Genomic DNA, 17255 nt, shown 5'->3' on the forward strand with positions numbered 1-17255 from the left:
AAAAAGGATTTCTTCCCTTCAACCTGCTGAAAAAAATACGAGTAAAATCAGTAAACTTTTTATTATATATTTAAAAAAAGAAAAAAAAAATTATAGAAAGTGAACTTAGCAATTCCAAATAGCTTCACAAAAGCTGACGTTATTGAAGGACAGGACCTGTCTATTGTGCAATGCACACACACACACACACACACAAATAAAAATAATTTACTTTCAGTTCACAAAGAAGACTTAACAGAAAACAGTAATGAGAATAGAGATTATTTCGTAACTATAAACGAGGTTTTGAACAGAAGACAACCATCTTGCTCAGGTGCACAACATTGTTCGCCAGACACAACACACGAAATTAGAAACCAACAGTTGACAGTCAACTACCTTCACCTGGACACTGCACTCAATAATAATAATAATAATAATAATGACAATGATGATGGTGATGGTGGTGATGGTAATAGTAATAGTTTCAAATTTTGGCACAAGGCCAGTAATTTTGGAGGAGGGGGTGTAAGTCAATTATACTGACCCCAGTGTTCAACTGGTCCTTTTTTTAACAGCCCCAAAAAGATGAAAGACAAAGTCGACCTTGGCAGAATTTGAACTCAAAACATGAAGGTGGATGAAATGCTTCTAAGCATTTTTGCCTGGAATGCTAACGAGTCTGTCAGCTTGCAGCCTTAATAATAATAATAATAATAATAATAATAATTATAATAATAATAAAATTTGGCATGAGGCCACAAAATTGTGGTGGAGGGTTGCTGTCTATTGTGGAGGCCTAATCCATTACTCAGTTAGAACTTGCTTTTGACTTGGAAGGCAAAAGTCAATCCTGATCAGATTTTAATTCAAAGAAATGATGTTCCAGGTAACTAAATACACCAAGGTATTCAGAAGGATGCTGCCCTACCATTTCAGCCACTTCATCATCAATAATAATAATAATAATAATAAGTGATGATGAAGATGAGAATGGTAGCAAAGACAAGGATTATTTAAATAAAAATTGAAACTGTGTTTATCAATTCAACATAAGGAGACAGCCGAAGATTCGTGTGAGTAACTCACCTCCACCAGTGAAGATTTCCAAAGACCACAAGAATTGCAATGAATCTCTCTCTCTCTCTCTCTCTCTTTCTCTCTCTCTCACTCTCAATTTCTGTTTTAATTTTCTTCTTTTTACCTTGAGTAAAGAAAATATTTTGGTTCTTTATATTTATTGTTCTTCTCCTTTCAGTTACTTCAGAGAACACACACGCACACACACACACACACACACACACATGCATAAGAAAACAAAACATTGTAACAACCGACAAGATGAACATGAACAATCAGATATGTTAAATTAGTGGAATACTTTACAAACTTTTTTTTTTTTGACAATGTCAGTGAACAAATTGTTTATAGTAGAAGAGGGGATATATTCCCCTGCCCCTCCTGTACCGTTTCACCCACCCCTTATTCCGTGAAGGAAATAGTATATTGTCTTTCAAACGAAAACTGCATCTACATCATTAAGAATTGAAGAATATGTTGATGTTTAACTAACAATAACGTTAGTGAAAACTCGTTTCCATCAAGAGTCTATCTGTGGAATCACATCACCAGCATTTATCAAACTTTCAGCCTGTTCTCTGTCCAATTCTCGCATTCTAGAAAAAGAAAAATTAAATAAATTATTTATTCAAGAGGAAAGAATGTATGCATGCAAGGACAAAGACACTCGTACATCTATAAACGAAACTAAAATGAACATGAAAAAACGTATCGTTCTAGCAAATAAACAACCCCAGCTACAGAACCGTTGCATTCCTGTAAATCTTGCCATAACATGGAATTTCATAGAATGAAATATAATTTCCCAAGGGGTTCCAGGTTACATGGAAGTCAATGGGAAATGCAACTCAATTTGGAAAAGTGAAAACTAATCCGTATTGAATCACAACAAAGTGTATATGCCATGCCTTGTCATGCAATTAGCTTCAATATTTATTTCTTTATTGCCCACAGGGGGCTAAACATAGAGGGGACAGACAAGGACAAACAAAGGGATTAAGTCAATTACATCAACCCCAGTGCATAACTGGTACATTAAACAATGATGACGAATCCTGAGACACAGTAAGTTTAACATAAACAATCTTTTTCTGGCTATTATCAAAAGGGTAACTTTCATCCTCAAGGGTGCACAAAGATATATTTTCTTTTTAAACAGCATCCACCATGCCAAGAAATATGGTGTCTCATAGATTGGTTGAGGATCTAGAACTTCTGATGGTTTTGTTAGTCTCCATAGCCTAATAATCCAAGGATCATTTCCAATCAATCAAAAACTTTTATCTTTTACTCCCTTTACAGTAAACCAGTAATTTCCAACCATTTTTGACTTATTGACCTCTTTCAATTCCTGTTTTACTCAGGTGGCCCCCTCATAACCATTGCAAGTTCGATAGAATCCTGTTGTATTTTTTCTATAATTAAAATATTTTTAGGAATTGTATAAAAATAAGTGTTGAAATATTTTGTGCAATGTAGAAGCATGACTAATCTGTTGCAGATAAATTTTAACAAACAAAATCTTGCCTGAACCCTGAAAGGGTCAGAGAGGCCCCAGTTGAGAACCAGTGCTAAACACTAACAGGAATCAAGTCAACAAGGGATCCTCTACTTGGTTTCTCTGCCTGCTAGAAATAAAAGCTAAATCTATTGCAAATCATACCTAATCTCTTTAAAAGGAAGCATACATTGGACAATGTGGGCTTAAAGATTAAAAACGAACCAAAAACAAAAAACACACACACACACACACACAGGATGGTCACAGCTGAAACAGCTCTAATCAAAAGATTGCTCAAGCAGAACTAATTTAATCACAGTAATAAGAGGGAAAAAAATTCTTGATCAAAAACTGAATTTCATTCTAAAGTCTTCATAAGTTTCTTCTTAACCTGAGTTTACATCAACATCATCATTTAATGTCTGTTTTATATGCTGGCATGGGTCGGATGATTTGATTGGAGTTGGAAGCCAGAGAGCCAACCAGGCTCTAATTATCTCTTTTGGCTTGGTCTCTATGGCTGGATGCCCTTCTTAATGCCAACCACTTTACAGAGTGTACTAGGTACTTTATACATGGTATCAGCACCGGTGCTTTTTATGTGACACCAGCAGAGGTACATATTGTTTGCCAACATAACATGGCAGTCCTGGTTTAGGACGAATGTTGCTGTAATTTAGCCCCGGGAGACAGTCTCCAGCTGGCTATACGACACAATCTGTGTCCTTATATTTTTGAACAAGGGAATCTAGCAGCCCCACTTAAGCTATTTCCAGGTTATTTCCCTTCATCAGAACAGAATAATTGTCCGGCTGTAATTTAGCCCAAGGAAACATCGTCTCCAGCTATATATTTCAAATGGGAATTTAGCAGTGCCACCTCTAGCCGAACAATTATTCTGTGCTGACGAAGGGATATAACTCGGAAAATGCGATACACAGATATTGTTCTGAGCTGAGTGGGGGTGCTAGATTCCCTTGTTCGAAAATATAAGGACACAGACCATGTCATATAGCCAGCTGAAGACGATGTCTCCTGGGGCTAAATTACAGTAACATTAATCCTAAAAAAGGACTGCCATGTTATGTTGGCAAATAATCTTTACTCCAAAGAACTGTTGCTGAATATCTCTCGTTGTGAGATTTAAAAATAGCAATTTTGTAACCAGCAGAGGTGTTTAGAAAAAAAAAAAGAAAAAAATTATTGTAACTGTACATATTAAAATAGACATTTAACTAAATAGGGCTGAAAGTAAGTAAACACAACAATTTCAATATACAAGTTTAAATGATAAATTCATGCAGATTAAAAGAAAAATTCACAGCTGTGGAAAAATTTACAAGCACATACATGTGTACAGTTTGGTACATAATATGTATGTATATTTCTCACACACATTAGAGAGAAAAAAGAAAGAGAGTGGAGAAAATAGAAGCAACCCAGAAGCATTAGTTTGCGATGCACCATGTGACACCATGTTAATACAGTTTGAGAGAAGCCTTAACCAAACCTATGGAAGATTGGGTGTCTATTGACAGCACACGCAACAGAAAAAAAAAAGTAGTTGTTAGCAGGAAGATCTAATTTCAATGAGTTAGTCAATAAGAGGATCGTATACTTTATAGATTTCGAGATAAAACAGCTAAAACACAACAAAGACAACAACACTCGTTTCTATCTTAGCAACAATAAGATAACAATACTTTAACTGCAAGTTTTATGTTAGAAGCAAATGTGATCGGACTCAATGGATATCTGATGCTGGAGTTGTGCACACGAATTGAGGTACAGTCTGCTGGTTGGGTTTCTAACTTTTATCTATGGCCATGCTGGGGCACCACCTTTGAAAAATTTTAGTCAACCGTATCAAGCCCAGAACTTTTTTTTTTGTTTAAAGCGTGGTACATATTCTATCAGTCTCTTTTTGCCGAACCACTAAGTTATGAGAATGTAAACACACCAACATAGATTGTTAAGTTGTGAGGGGGACAAACAGACACAAAGACGCACACTGGGTTTCTTTCAGTTTCCGTCTACCAAATCCACTCACAAGGCTTTGGTTGGTCTGAGGCTATAGTAGAAGACATTTACCTAAGGTGCCATGCTGTGGGACTGAACCTAGAACCATGTGGTTGGGAAGCAAACTCCTTACAACAGAGCCACATAGAAGACTATATTTAAAAGTGCCATAAACAAGTTAACCATCCAGAATAGGAAGCAGATCATCAAGGGATTGTTTAGCTTTGAACCAGAGATCACCTGTTATATTCTGGCCTCGGCTTTCGACATCGGTTCCAACTGCAATGGTAAACTGTATGAGTGAAGGTGTGTAACCATTCATGACAAGCCTGTCATCACACAGACCCCAACACCTGGTGCCATGTGAAAAGAGCCCTCATTGGTTCATAAGATATACTTAACTGTAAATGGGATTAGGGGCAGTTCATACTAGGAAACAGGGGCAGCAATCTGCAAATTAACAAGTGTTTGCTGCTAACTTATGATGCCAAGTTCAAAACCGTCTTAGAAACGAAATAAATATTCTTACACTAACCCTTTTTAAAATCAATTCTGGTTAATTTTTAAGATTCATCCCCTTATGCCAGTTTGGGTTAGAGGGTTAACTTCCAAGGTTCCTGAAATTTTCCAACACTACACCTGATATCCACCCCACTCCATATGCATGCACGCATGTACATCATGACACTCATACACTATTCACTTTCCTGACTTTTGTACATAATTCTATGCACCTTTGATGAATTGTAGTGCACCTGAGCACTATACACAATAATTTCAATATATTATTATTATTGCCTTTGCCCAGCTTCTAAGGCTGGAGATGTACTACAGTGTCAGCTGTTCCCTTCCAGTGAACTAAGGCAACACCTCTTATTTTTCGAGAACCTTCCGGAGTATTCGAGCGGTTCCAAGCAGTGCTCTTTTCTGCAAGTGCTCCACCCTTATTGCGGCCCCTATTTGTTCCATGTACTTCTCGAGATTTTTGCTCACTGTTCCCAGGGCTCCGACAATTATTGGTATTACTACCATCTTTTACAGCGACCACAACTGCTTAACTTCCCAAGCTAACCTGTCATATCTCTTAACTTTTCTTTCTTCCTTATGGCATATATTGTTGTCAGTTGGGCATGCTATATTTATGATCCAGCATCGTTTGTTTTCTTTCTCAATTAAGACTATGTCTGACTTCCTATTCTCTATCCCATGGTCGCACTGAATCATAAAATCCCACAGGATCTTTGCATTATCATTTTTGATGATGCCTTCGGGTTTGTGGTCGTACAAATTTTTTGCTCTGTGTTTGATTATTATTATTAATTATTACTATTATAAAAACTTTGAAGACTTGAACTCAGGACTGTGAATTAGGAGCTTCTTTAATTAGAGACAGTATGTCTGCACATTTCTTAAGGTGCCAGTGCCGCTTGACTGGCTCCCATGCTGGTGGCACGTAAAAAGCACCCACTACACTCTCGGAGTGGTTGGCATTAGGAAGGGCATCCAGCTGTAGAAACCTTGCCAGATCAGATTGGGGCCTGGTGCAGCCTCCTGGCCTGCCAGCCCTGGTCAAACTGTCCAACCCATGCCAGCATGGAAAGCGGACGTTAAACGATGATGATGATGATAATGATGCTTTGTGTAGTAGCAACTAAGACTCCTTCATTCAACAAACCATTTAAAGTCCTTAAAATGGTTTAATTGCTAAATATAGGACACAATAAAGATGAGATGGCCATAGATAAGATCTTATTTGTCCAAAGAGCAGCCAGAAAGTCTGCCAATGCAAAACTGACTGGATCCACTCAGAAACATGTAAGCTAAGCAAAGCATTGTGTTTTACGTAATGATTAAGTATAATAAATTCAGTGGGTCAATCACAGCATTTTCCCAGAAACTTCTCATTGCCAAATATTGTGACTGCCACGGAGGGGCAAACACAATTATTCACACAACCAAATGTTAGGAAAGTTAGCTTCCTCAATGATTAATGACCTCCAATGGTCATAGTTTTTAAGTTATCTCTACAGATTTTTAGAGAATTTAAATAGGAGTGTGGTAAGTAGCTTGTTCACCAACCGCATGGTGCCAGGTTCAGACCTACTGCATGGCACCTTGGGCAAGTGTCTCCTACTATAGCCTTGAGCGGACCAAAACTTTGCGAGTGGATTTGGTAGATGGAAACTGGAAGAAGCCCATCATGCATGTGTGTGTGTATTTGTACTCCCCACCCCACTATCGCTTGACAATTGATGCTGGTGCGTTTACATCCCCGTAACTTAGCTGTTCGGCAAAAGAAACCAATAGAATAAGTACTAGGCTCACAAAGAATAAGGCAGTACTCCAGCATGGCCGCAGTCAAACAAGTAAATGAATTAAAGAATAGTAAAAATTATGTTTCACATACAAATACGTCAATGTAAACAATGTGATTCTAGACAGCAAAAATAGGTAAGGAGTGAATATGCAAATTTCAGGAGTTAAGGAGCAACGACTCCTGAAATATGCAAATACACTCGTTGCCTATTTTTGCTATCTTTAATCACATTGTTTAATTAGACGTATTCGTATTTGAAACGTCACAACTTGCAGAGCTGCCCGTGTGAAAAAATCTGTAGAGATAGATGAAAAAATGAAAACAAAGGCACAATATTGACTTATAAACCTTATATTTGGGGGTATATTACGGTTGCACAATGCTATAAGGTAGGGACAGGGAAACCCCCGCCCGTGGGCACAATTGCACCCACAAGCCCATTTCATTGCACCTGCAGGCTGGTATATTTGTATGTACAAGAATATAGTAAGTTTTCCAATTATGAAATTTATACAATATTCATATGCTTATTTGCGACAAAGGTCGGGTTTCCAATACAACTTAAAACGGTCAGGCTCGAATAGAAAATCATCCGGTAATTGCCATTTGAATGAAAATTTTGTTTCCACTATAAAACACATATTGTTAGGTATTTATCACCCCCTTGAGATCCAACTACACTCTAGCTGTAAAATATAGAAACCCCATAAGTAATATAAATGTCCTCAATTCAGTGGCAGCGTTAATGAAGATGTTACGCATTAATTTAACGTGTTAAACTTCTCTTTATTAATGTATATCGAATTACACGTAGATATTTACAAGATTTACACAGCTATAAGAGTTGGAACTTGTGATCTGCCTGTGGCCCTTTTTCTTTGGAAATTTTTGCAGTAAAAAGTTTCCCCACCTCTGATTTAAGGTGTCCCTATGAGCAATGAAAATGGTCATAGTGTTTAAAGTTTGACACAAATTACATGAATGATTAATTTTTAAATTCTTTAAAATAATTTCTCTCATAAATACATGATGTGGTAGGGAGGGAGAAGCAATACAAGTTGGAAAATTTCTCTCCCTAAAGTGAAGCAGCCAATTCTAACTATGGGATCAAAACAATATATTCTAATATTCTATCATCATCATCATCGTTTAACGTCCGCTTTCCATGCTGGCATGGGTTGGACGGTTTGACTGAAGACTGGCTCCAATCTGATCTGGCAAAGTTTCTACAGCTGGATGCCCTTCCTAATGCCAACCACTCCAAGAGTGTAGTGGGAGCTTTTTACGTGCCACCAGCACAAGGGCCAATCAGGCAATACTGGCAACGACCGCGCTCAAAAAGTGTTTTTTACGTGCCACCTGCACGGGAGCCAGTCCGGCAGTATTGGCAACGACTACACTCAAATATTTTCACATATCACCAGCACATGTGCCAGTAAGGTGACGCTGGCAATGATCACGCTCGAATTGGTGCTTTTTATGTGCCACCAGCATAGGAACCAGTCAGCCCTGACAATGATCATGCTTGGATGGTGCTTTTAACGGTCAAGCAAGGGAGGTGATAAGAGGCTCATACAAAATAGCTGTTTAAGTAGACAGGGTAGAAATATGCACATACACACATGCTAAAGACAAATCATAAAGGGACACCTACTTACATTTGCACACAATGTAATAAAATAGGGCTTTTTTTTTTTTCTCACCTTTTTGTTAGTATAGAAAACTGTTATCAATGTAGTAAATGAAGCTGATTAACCAGTGAAAAATTAGTAAAGGTGCATAAAAACTTTCTTTTTAATTTTTATAGAAGGTTTCTAGGCAACCTTGACGAAAGAGTACCACAAGCTTAAATGTAGATAAAACTCTATAAAGGTCTATCACTCACCAAACGAATTTAACGAATTCACTTGCTTAAACATTAATAATCTAAGAATTTGAAAGAAAATATATTTTGAGCTTTGCTAACACACAAACATTGGTGCAAACACACAGACTTCTGACGTGTCGAGATATTATTTAAAACCGTTTCATGCAGCTGAAAATTTCATAATCTGAAATGCTGATTTCAAAACCACTGCATTTCCACAAAATATACACAGATCAAAGGGTTTGAACTCGGTGCTAACAAAACACTTAAACCCCTTTTGCAATCTTATTTCATTAAAAAAAAAATTTTTTTTTTTAAAGTGCAACTTTAAGTTTCAGTTAATTTTGAAAATTAAGAATTTGGAAGAATTTAGAAAATTATCTAATGTTTCATTAATTGATATATTAAATTTAAAAGTGTGATGGAATAGTTTCTTTTAAATATTATGGTATATCACAGCATCGACCGGGCTATCGGATATTGCTGAGTACAATGTGCTTGGCATTGTTTTAACTTTCAAATGACACCACTCAGGTGGCAAGGCGAGCAGGCCAACATTGCCGTTGGTCAGAATGGCTAGTCTATGACAGGGTGACCCATTTACAGCTGAGTGGACTGGACCCATGGGAAATGAAGTGTTTTGCTCAAGAACACAACATGCCGCCCAGTCTGAGAATTGAACCCTGATCTAGCAGTCATGGGGGCAATATCCTAAACATTAGGCCATGCACCTTCCCATTCATTTCAATACAAATGCTTTAAAACGGACGACTGTGTAAGGGACAATCACAGAGTTATTTATACAAGGTTCTCATTTTTAACAGGAAGCTGGTGTCTACCCATGGTTAAACAGGGAGAGGTTGGTGTTTTGAGAAAGATGAAATGATACACAGAGCCTCTACTCTTCAACCCTTAAGACAACTCCATGCTGGTTCAGTTGCAACAATCATTTCCAAATGAAGCCAATACTGTTAATTCTCATGTTTAATCACAAGAGTCAACATCACAGAATTTTAAAAATATCAAGAATTCAGCCACCAATAGGTGAGAGAAGATTTTTAAAAAGGGTTATTCTGATTGAATGGAGAGAGAGAGAATCCCTTTCAACTTCATGGTGCATATTGTATATAGACTTATTTCAACCCATTTCTATTGTCTATGTAGGAGAAAGACGAATGGATGCATAGCAATTTCTTTTGACTAGGCACACACAAGCAATGGGTGTTGAGATAATTCATTTCCTAAATGCACTATTAACATAATTAAAATGAGACGGTTAATAGTGAAAAGCACACATCCTCTCTCCACAATGCTAACATCAAGAAGTCTTGTTGTGAATGTGACCTGGCCACTACTGTCAGCAGGGATTTGCACTGGACAAAGCACATTTCTACAATTGTCCAGAAGGCCGAGGGTGTCTTGGCATCACTCAGCAAGACCTTTGTCAGCCGCTCTCCAGCTATCTGTTTAAGGCTGTATATGGTCATGGTGCAGCCACACTTGGAATTTGCATCACCAGTCTGGAACCTCTGTCTTGCTCAGGACATTGACCTCCTGGAAACTGTCCAGAGACATGCAACCAAGTGAATACCCTCAATCACACATCTACCACACTCTGAACGCCTTGCTCACCTGGGCATAGATTCATTGAAGCTCCGACATCTGGCAACTGATTTGCTAAACACCCATAAAATTATTAACCATCATGCCAACAACTACCTTGAACACCTTTTTGAGCTCCATGTGTCTCTAATACATGTGGGCAGGCCTACAAAGTCAGAAAACAGCACAGCTTCCATGACTTCCGGAAACATTTACTCACACTCAGAGTTGCTGAGGCATGGAACAAACTCCCTGCATCAGTTGTTAACTGCCGAGACTGCATCCTTTAAAACCTCCATGCTTCCTGAAATTCACCAACACTACACCTGATATCCACCCCACACCATGCACATGCACACCTGTATATCATGACTCATACACTGTTCACTTTCCTGACTTTTGTACATAATTCTATGTACTGTGCCTGCACCTTTAATGAGCTGTAGTGCACCTGGGCACTGTACACAATAATTTCATTATTAAATTAATTGAATGGATCCATACACGAAACTAGTGCTTTTTGACACAAACTCAAAAAGATGTGATCACAAAATATAAAGGAACAGATCCAAAAGTTTGAAAAATATTTACAGAAACATTCTACATATTATGCCAACATGTCAGCCCAAGAATTTTAATCAAAAGTATTTTTTAAAATTTGCTGCAAAACAATTTCGAATATATCAATTTCTGGAAATGACACCTTACAATATTGACTTGAGAAGCAACCTCAACGTTTTAAATGTATGTATAGCAACAGATAATTGTTTACATGATATCTTTTCTTTTATCTATGTCAAAACGGAAATATAAAATTAATGATAAATCCCACAAAATGGAAAGAATTTTCCATTCAGGCTTGTCTAGAAATCTAGGAACAATTCAGGGGAGACAACCAAATGCTTACTTGAAAAACTATTTGTGAACATTACAAGAATAAAGCTTGAGCAACCATCGATAATAAGAATTGAGATTGGTGACTAACGAGGTTTCCTAACTAGAGACACATTTTGGCATCTAACTAGGACATGGGAGTTCAATTCTGGCCCGGTCACATATAAATTAAAGTTGAATTAGACGAAATGTCTATACTTTAGGTGCTGGGTAACTAATCTGGTTACAAGTTGCAACTTGGCTTCTTTAGATTGGTAAAAGAGAAGAAAAGGACTGCATTTTAAGGGTTTTATTATTCTTTTACTTGTTTCAGTCATTTGACTGCGGCCATGCAGGAGCACCGCCTCTAGTCTAGCAAATCGACCCCAGGACTTATTCTTTGTAAGCCTTATTAACTTATTCTATTGGTTTATTTTTGCGGAACCGCTAAGTTACGGGAGGTAAACACACCAACCTCGGTTGTCAAGCTATGATTGGAGGAATGAACAGACACACAAGCATATACATATATACATACATATATATATATACAACAGGCTTCTTTCAGTTTCTGTCTACCAAATCCACTCACAAGACTTTGGTCGGCTGGAGGCTATAGTAGAAGACACTTGCCCAAGGTGCCACAGTGGGAATGAACCCGGAACTATGTGGTTGGGAAACAAGCTACTTACCACACAGCCACTCCTGCGCCTATTATTATTATTATTGGCGTTAGGAAGGGCATTCAGCTGTAGAAACTCTGCCAAATTAGATTGGAGCCTGGTGTAGCCATCCGGTTGCACCAGTCCTCAGTCAAATCGTCCAACCCATGCTAGCATGGAAAGCAGACGTTAAACGATGATGATGATGATGATGATTATTATTATTATTTTCAAAAAAGCCATTAAATCCTTAATTTTCCTTGGCTGATAGTCAACATCTAATCTTGTTTTATGATTAAGCAACTAGCAGTAGAAAGAGCAGCCAAACAATAGATAATAAGCCCTACAAATTGAACCCCTTTTTAATTCAATAACTTATTTACATTTCATGGATATTTGTCCTCATCTCGTTTGTTGTTAACACAACGTTTCGGCTGATATACCCTCCAGCCTTCATCAGGTGTCTTGGGGAAATTTCAAACCTGGGTTCTCATTCCTAAGGTATTTTTCCATGTTATCATCATCATTATTATTATTATTATTCAGGTCACTGCCTGGAATCGAACTGGGAATCTTGGGGTTAGTAGCCTGCGCTATTAACCACTACATCATATGCCCATGGGCTTTCTAAAGTTTTTTTCTACCACTATTAACCCCATCTGCCCACCACTCTCTCAAAAGCCTGAATGGTTTGATGGTACTTCCATTCAGATAGATTATTCTTACCAAAAAATAGAAATAAATATAAACAGATAATAAAAACATAATGTACCTTGGAATAAGCTGCCGATGCCGACATATACAGTGTAGAATTTTCTTTATTGCTGTCATAACAGGGTCCCAGTTTTCATAGTATGTTAGCAGAGTCAATGCAAAGAATGACAAAAACACTGGTATAGATCCAACATAAAACATCCACGTGTAGGAAACCTGTGGTTAAAAGATATGCAAAAAAAAAAAAATTAAATTTTTTTATTAATTTCATGCTTTAAACTTCTCAACAACCTTATTAAGTTTCCAATTTCCTGTTCACCTCAAACCCCGCACGAAGGGCTGGTGAATAGTCAGATTTTCTATTTTATATATTCCTCATCTTTTTCATCAGTAGTCACCAGTTGCTTTGAGCTGTCTCAAACATTCTGAAAACAATTATAAATACTATAGCATGTAATATATTGAAATTAAAATCCCTTGAATGAAAAAAAGAGTCAAAGGTTACCCACAGGGCCCAAACCATATATAGATATACACACTGGGCCTCACAGAGGTGATAACAGGTGACTGAGAACTTAGGCAATATGCTGTATGTGAGAAGCCTCGTCAGGCCAAGTGAAATCACAGTTGTGGTCATTGCCAGTGTCTTGTAAATGGCACCCGTGCCAGTGGCACGTAAAAGCACCCACTACACTCTTGGAGTAGTTGGCATTAGGAAGGGCATCTAGCTGTAGAAACTGCCAAATCAGGCTGGAACCTGGGCTCCAATTATCTGTTTTGGCCTGGTTTCTATGGCTGGATGCCCTTCCTAATGCCAACCACTCCACAGAGTGTTTACTGGGTGCCTTTTACATGGTACGACCAACACCAAATATCTTGCGCAGTTAGAGGCATCTGTCAGAATGGTGTACTGAGTGGCCAAAAAGTCCAATCTCATTGCCAACATAACAAATATTTCAATGTCCATTATTCTTTGCTGGTAAAACCTGAATGAGACAAAAGCACATCACACTGCCAGGTCTCTTGATAATGTCATCTCCTCTCTGACAACTGCTAATTCATCTTACTTGCATTCTTTTATCGCATTCTTGGTTCTTGTCTGCCACCAGAATCTTGCACTAGCAGAAAACACTGCACTATGTCCAAGTGAAATTTACAATAATAACCAAACTAAAATTCTCAGACATTCTGCATTTTATGTCGGATTTTCCGTGCTAGCATGGGTTGAATGCTTTTATTGAGGCTATATTTCATAAGAGAATGCCCTTATTGTTGCCAACCATTTTAGTCATCTTCTCACAGCAAATAAACAGTGATGAGGTGTAGTTCGAGGACTGACTGGATCAGTACAGATCAATATAGATATGTAACCCTAACCTTAACCCTTTGAGATAAAATATGCCAGATGCAAAAAGTTCTAACTTAATGGTGGCGGTAAATGACAGAGATGGCTTATGAAAGATTTGGGAAAGAGATCAGACATGAAAACATCGGGTTGCATAGACAAGATGACAGAGTAAAGACACATTGAGATATTCAGAACTACAGAGGTGAGATAAGGAGAAGAAAAAGAATTTGAAAAACTAAATGTTAAAATCCTGAAAATGACATTTGGTGATAATATATAAACAATTTTATTTACATGTGGTTTACATACTCAAGGCAATGCCCCAGCATGGCCGCAGTTTAATAACTGAAACAAGTAAAAGATAAAAGATATATAATGAGAAAATGAGAAGAAAATGTAAATGTTCTTACCCCTTTCAAAATCATATCTGCTATCATAGAGAATGGTATGAGAAGGCTAGTAGCTAATGTGCCCATCAGGGATGATGTTAGGTAACAACCCCTACAATAATAACAGCAAAGGATATTTAGGCATCGAACAAGATACTCTTGGAAGTATACATAAAACATAAACGTTACTCTTGGAGGTATACATAAAACATATAAACGTACTCAATGACACTGGCTCTGATTTGATCACAACCAATAACATTGTATTGCTATTTGCTATTTACATATGCAAGCTTTTAAATTTGTAAGGCACAAGAAAGGGGATGTTATGATATTCATACCTTATTGCCTTACCCACGAAAAAAAAGAAAAAAAAAGATAAAAACAATAATGATTTTAAGTAAACTGAAATGGTTCCAAACCAGGATTGAACCTGGATTCAAGGTTCAGTCATTCAAGAATTAACCTCTACTGAGCAGTGGATTTGATTTCTATTTTACCAAGATGCAAGTGGACATAAGTATAGCCACGTGCTTTGTTTTGGACAACACACTGGCTTTCATAACCTGAAACAACAGCCCCGTCTACACAACCAAGGATGATATTCTTTTCTACTCTAGGCACAAGGGCCGAAATTTTGGGGGAGGTGGGGCAGTCGACAAGATCGACCCCAGTACACAACTGGTACTTAATATATTGACCCTGCAAGGATGAAAGGCAAAGTCGACCTTGGTGGAATTTGAACTGAGAACGTAAAGACAGACAAAACACTGCTAAGCATTTTGTCCGGCTTGCTAACGTTTCTGCCAACTCACTGCTTTGAAAACTGATGGAAACATTTTCTGCTCTAGGCAAAAGGCCCGAAATTTTGGGGGAGCGCAGTCGATTAGATCGACCCCAGTACACAACTGGTACTTAATTTATTGACCCTGAAAGGATGAAAGGCAAAGTCAACCTCGGCAGAATTTGAACTCAGAACGTAACGACAGACAAAATACCACCAAGCATTTCACCCGGCATGCTAACGATTCTACCAGCTCGCCGCCTTACAGCTGAAGATGATATCAACACATTGTTAAGTGAAGCTAGTCCATTAGCCATTAAGGAATGGTATTTAACTTGTGTTTGTTGGCTTGGCTCAGCTCACCTACCTGTAAGAAGGTGAGTAAAGAGAAGCATAACTTATTAGTGCCAGTAAATAGTGGTAGTGCACTACAGAACAAATACTGCCTTGCCTCTCAGTGCTGGGTTCAAGCCCTCTCGTAGGACAAGTGAAGAAGACAGGGGCTACAAGGAGTATTGATTATTGAAAATCAATAAGAAATAAACAACAACTGCACTTCAATGAGTTTTCTTGTAGCACAATGAAGTGAAGACACGAAGCTTATTTGTTAAGGTATATGGCTCACAATTATAAGGTCTCGAGTTCAATTCCTGACAGCACATTGCGTCCTTGAGCAAGACACTTTATTTCACATTGCTCCAGTCCACTCAGCTGGCAAAAATGAGTAGTACCTGCATTTCAAAGGGTCAGCCTTGTCACATTGTGTCACACTGAATCTCTCTGAAAATTACATTAAGGGTACATGTGTCTGTGGAATACTCAGTCACTTGCATGTTAATTTCATGAGCAGGCTGTTCTATTAATCAGATCAGATGGAACAACCTGCTCATTATAATTAATGTAGTGCCAGTTAATGAAGGAAATAACGATTATCATCAATTCCTTCAGTTCAGTTCTAACAGTAGAGAAGAAATATCTTTAACAATACTTCCTAGTTTAATAATCTAATCTTTCTAGAATTTGCATAAATGAGAACATTTCCATGTTTCCATACATGGATTTAATCAGCCTTTTAGAAGATTAAAACCAACCAGTAAAAATGTTTGTAACACGGAATTATTGTTGTTTGTTTGACTTTGAAAAACAATTTAGCTGTCAGTGAGACAGAAAAACAAGAAAAGAAAAATGTCTATCATCAACATACCATATCCAAAGAATTTCTGTTAAAGCTGTTCCTACCATTCCACTAATGGCCAAAAACATCCATTGTTTGTCACTTGGCCACTCAAATAATTCCAACTTACTATAATGAAAAATAAAGAAGCCAGGCCACAACAGCGTCGTACTGAAGAATCCAACAAAACCTGTAAAAACAAAAAATTCGTTTTCTAAATGAACAAAAAATTTTTAAATATAAATAACAAGAAAAACCTAAATAATAATTAAAAATATATTTTAGTTAAATTTCGTTGTCTTGGGAGGGTCATTATGCCAATAATAATAAACACATGCACTGGTTCAATATCACTTCTTAGTCAGCTGGTTACATATTTAACCAGTTGACTAATCAATAATTTGTTTAATGTGCTGGTTAAACAATCAATTGTTTGTTTGTCAAAGGTTCTTTCCTTGCTATTCCTGACCTTAACAACAACACACCCTCTCTCTTCAAGGTCTCTTCTACTGACCTTATATGCAGCATACTTCAGCAGTAATCTTATGGTACACATTTCATCTGCATCCAGCTGTACTATGCCATACCCATCAGAGGTATTACATATTGCAGTTAAAGCTGTCCAGTAGCTTACACTCCAACATAACAATTCCATTGATGTTGTTTGGCTGTCTACTTTGCTTTCTACCATGCTATGATCATTGTTACGATTTAAGATAATTCTACAATGTTAACCCTTTTGTTACCAACCCAGTTGAAACCAGCTCTGGCTCTGAGTACAAAGGTCTTGTTTTCATAAATTTTGAATTTAAATCTTCCACCAAACCTTAATCATAATTTATGTTCCTAACACTAGCTGAATGAGAACTAAGTTATTTTACTAAATTCTTTGTTATATTTAAAGTAATTGAAAGAAACACAGAGCATCTCAACAGAAATGTGGTAA

The 17255-nt window shown here is 37.5% G+C and overlaps 1 protein-coding gene across 5 annotated transcripts in view; it reads right to left on the reverse strand.

Moving 5' to 3' along the window:
• Positions 1–44: 44 nt before the first annotated feature.
• The window catches only part of LOC106884241 (solute carrier family 35 member F5), a 109595-nt gene continuing 92384 nt past the window's right edge, over positions 45–17255 (reverse strand). For 4 of the 5 annotated variants that reach the window (XM_014935509.2, XM_014935511.2, XM_014935508.2 and 1 more), the window contains 5 exons: positions 16340–16499; positions 14373–14463; positions 12673–12830; positions 8782–8822; positions 45–1655 (listed from right to left, as the gene is read on the reverse strand). In XM_014935509.2, coding sequence (XP_014790995.1) covers positions 1618–1655; positions 8782–8822; positions 12673–12830; positions 14373–14463; positions 16340–16499 — 488 coding nt within the window. In that variant the 3' untranslated portion in view covers positions 45–1617. The remainder of the gene's footprint in view (positions 1656–8781; positions 8823–12672; positions 12831–14372; positions 14464–16339; positions 16500–17255) is intronic. The other variant, XM_014935507.2, reaches the window with a different exon arrangement.

This window comes from Octopus bimaculoides, chromosome 2, assembly GCF_001194135.2.
Source record: "Octopus bimaculoides isolate UCB-OBI-ISO-001 chromosome 2, ASM119413v2, whole genome shotgun sequence".
In the NCBI taxonomy this organism is placed as follows: Eukaryota; Metazoa; Mollusca; class Cephalopoda; order Octopoda; family Octopodidae; genus Octopus; species Octopus bimaculoides.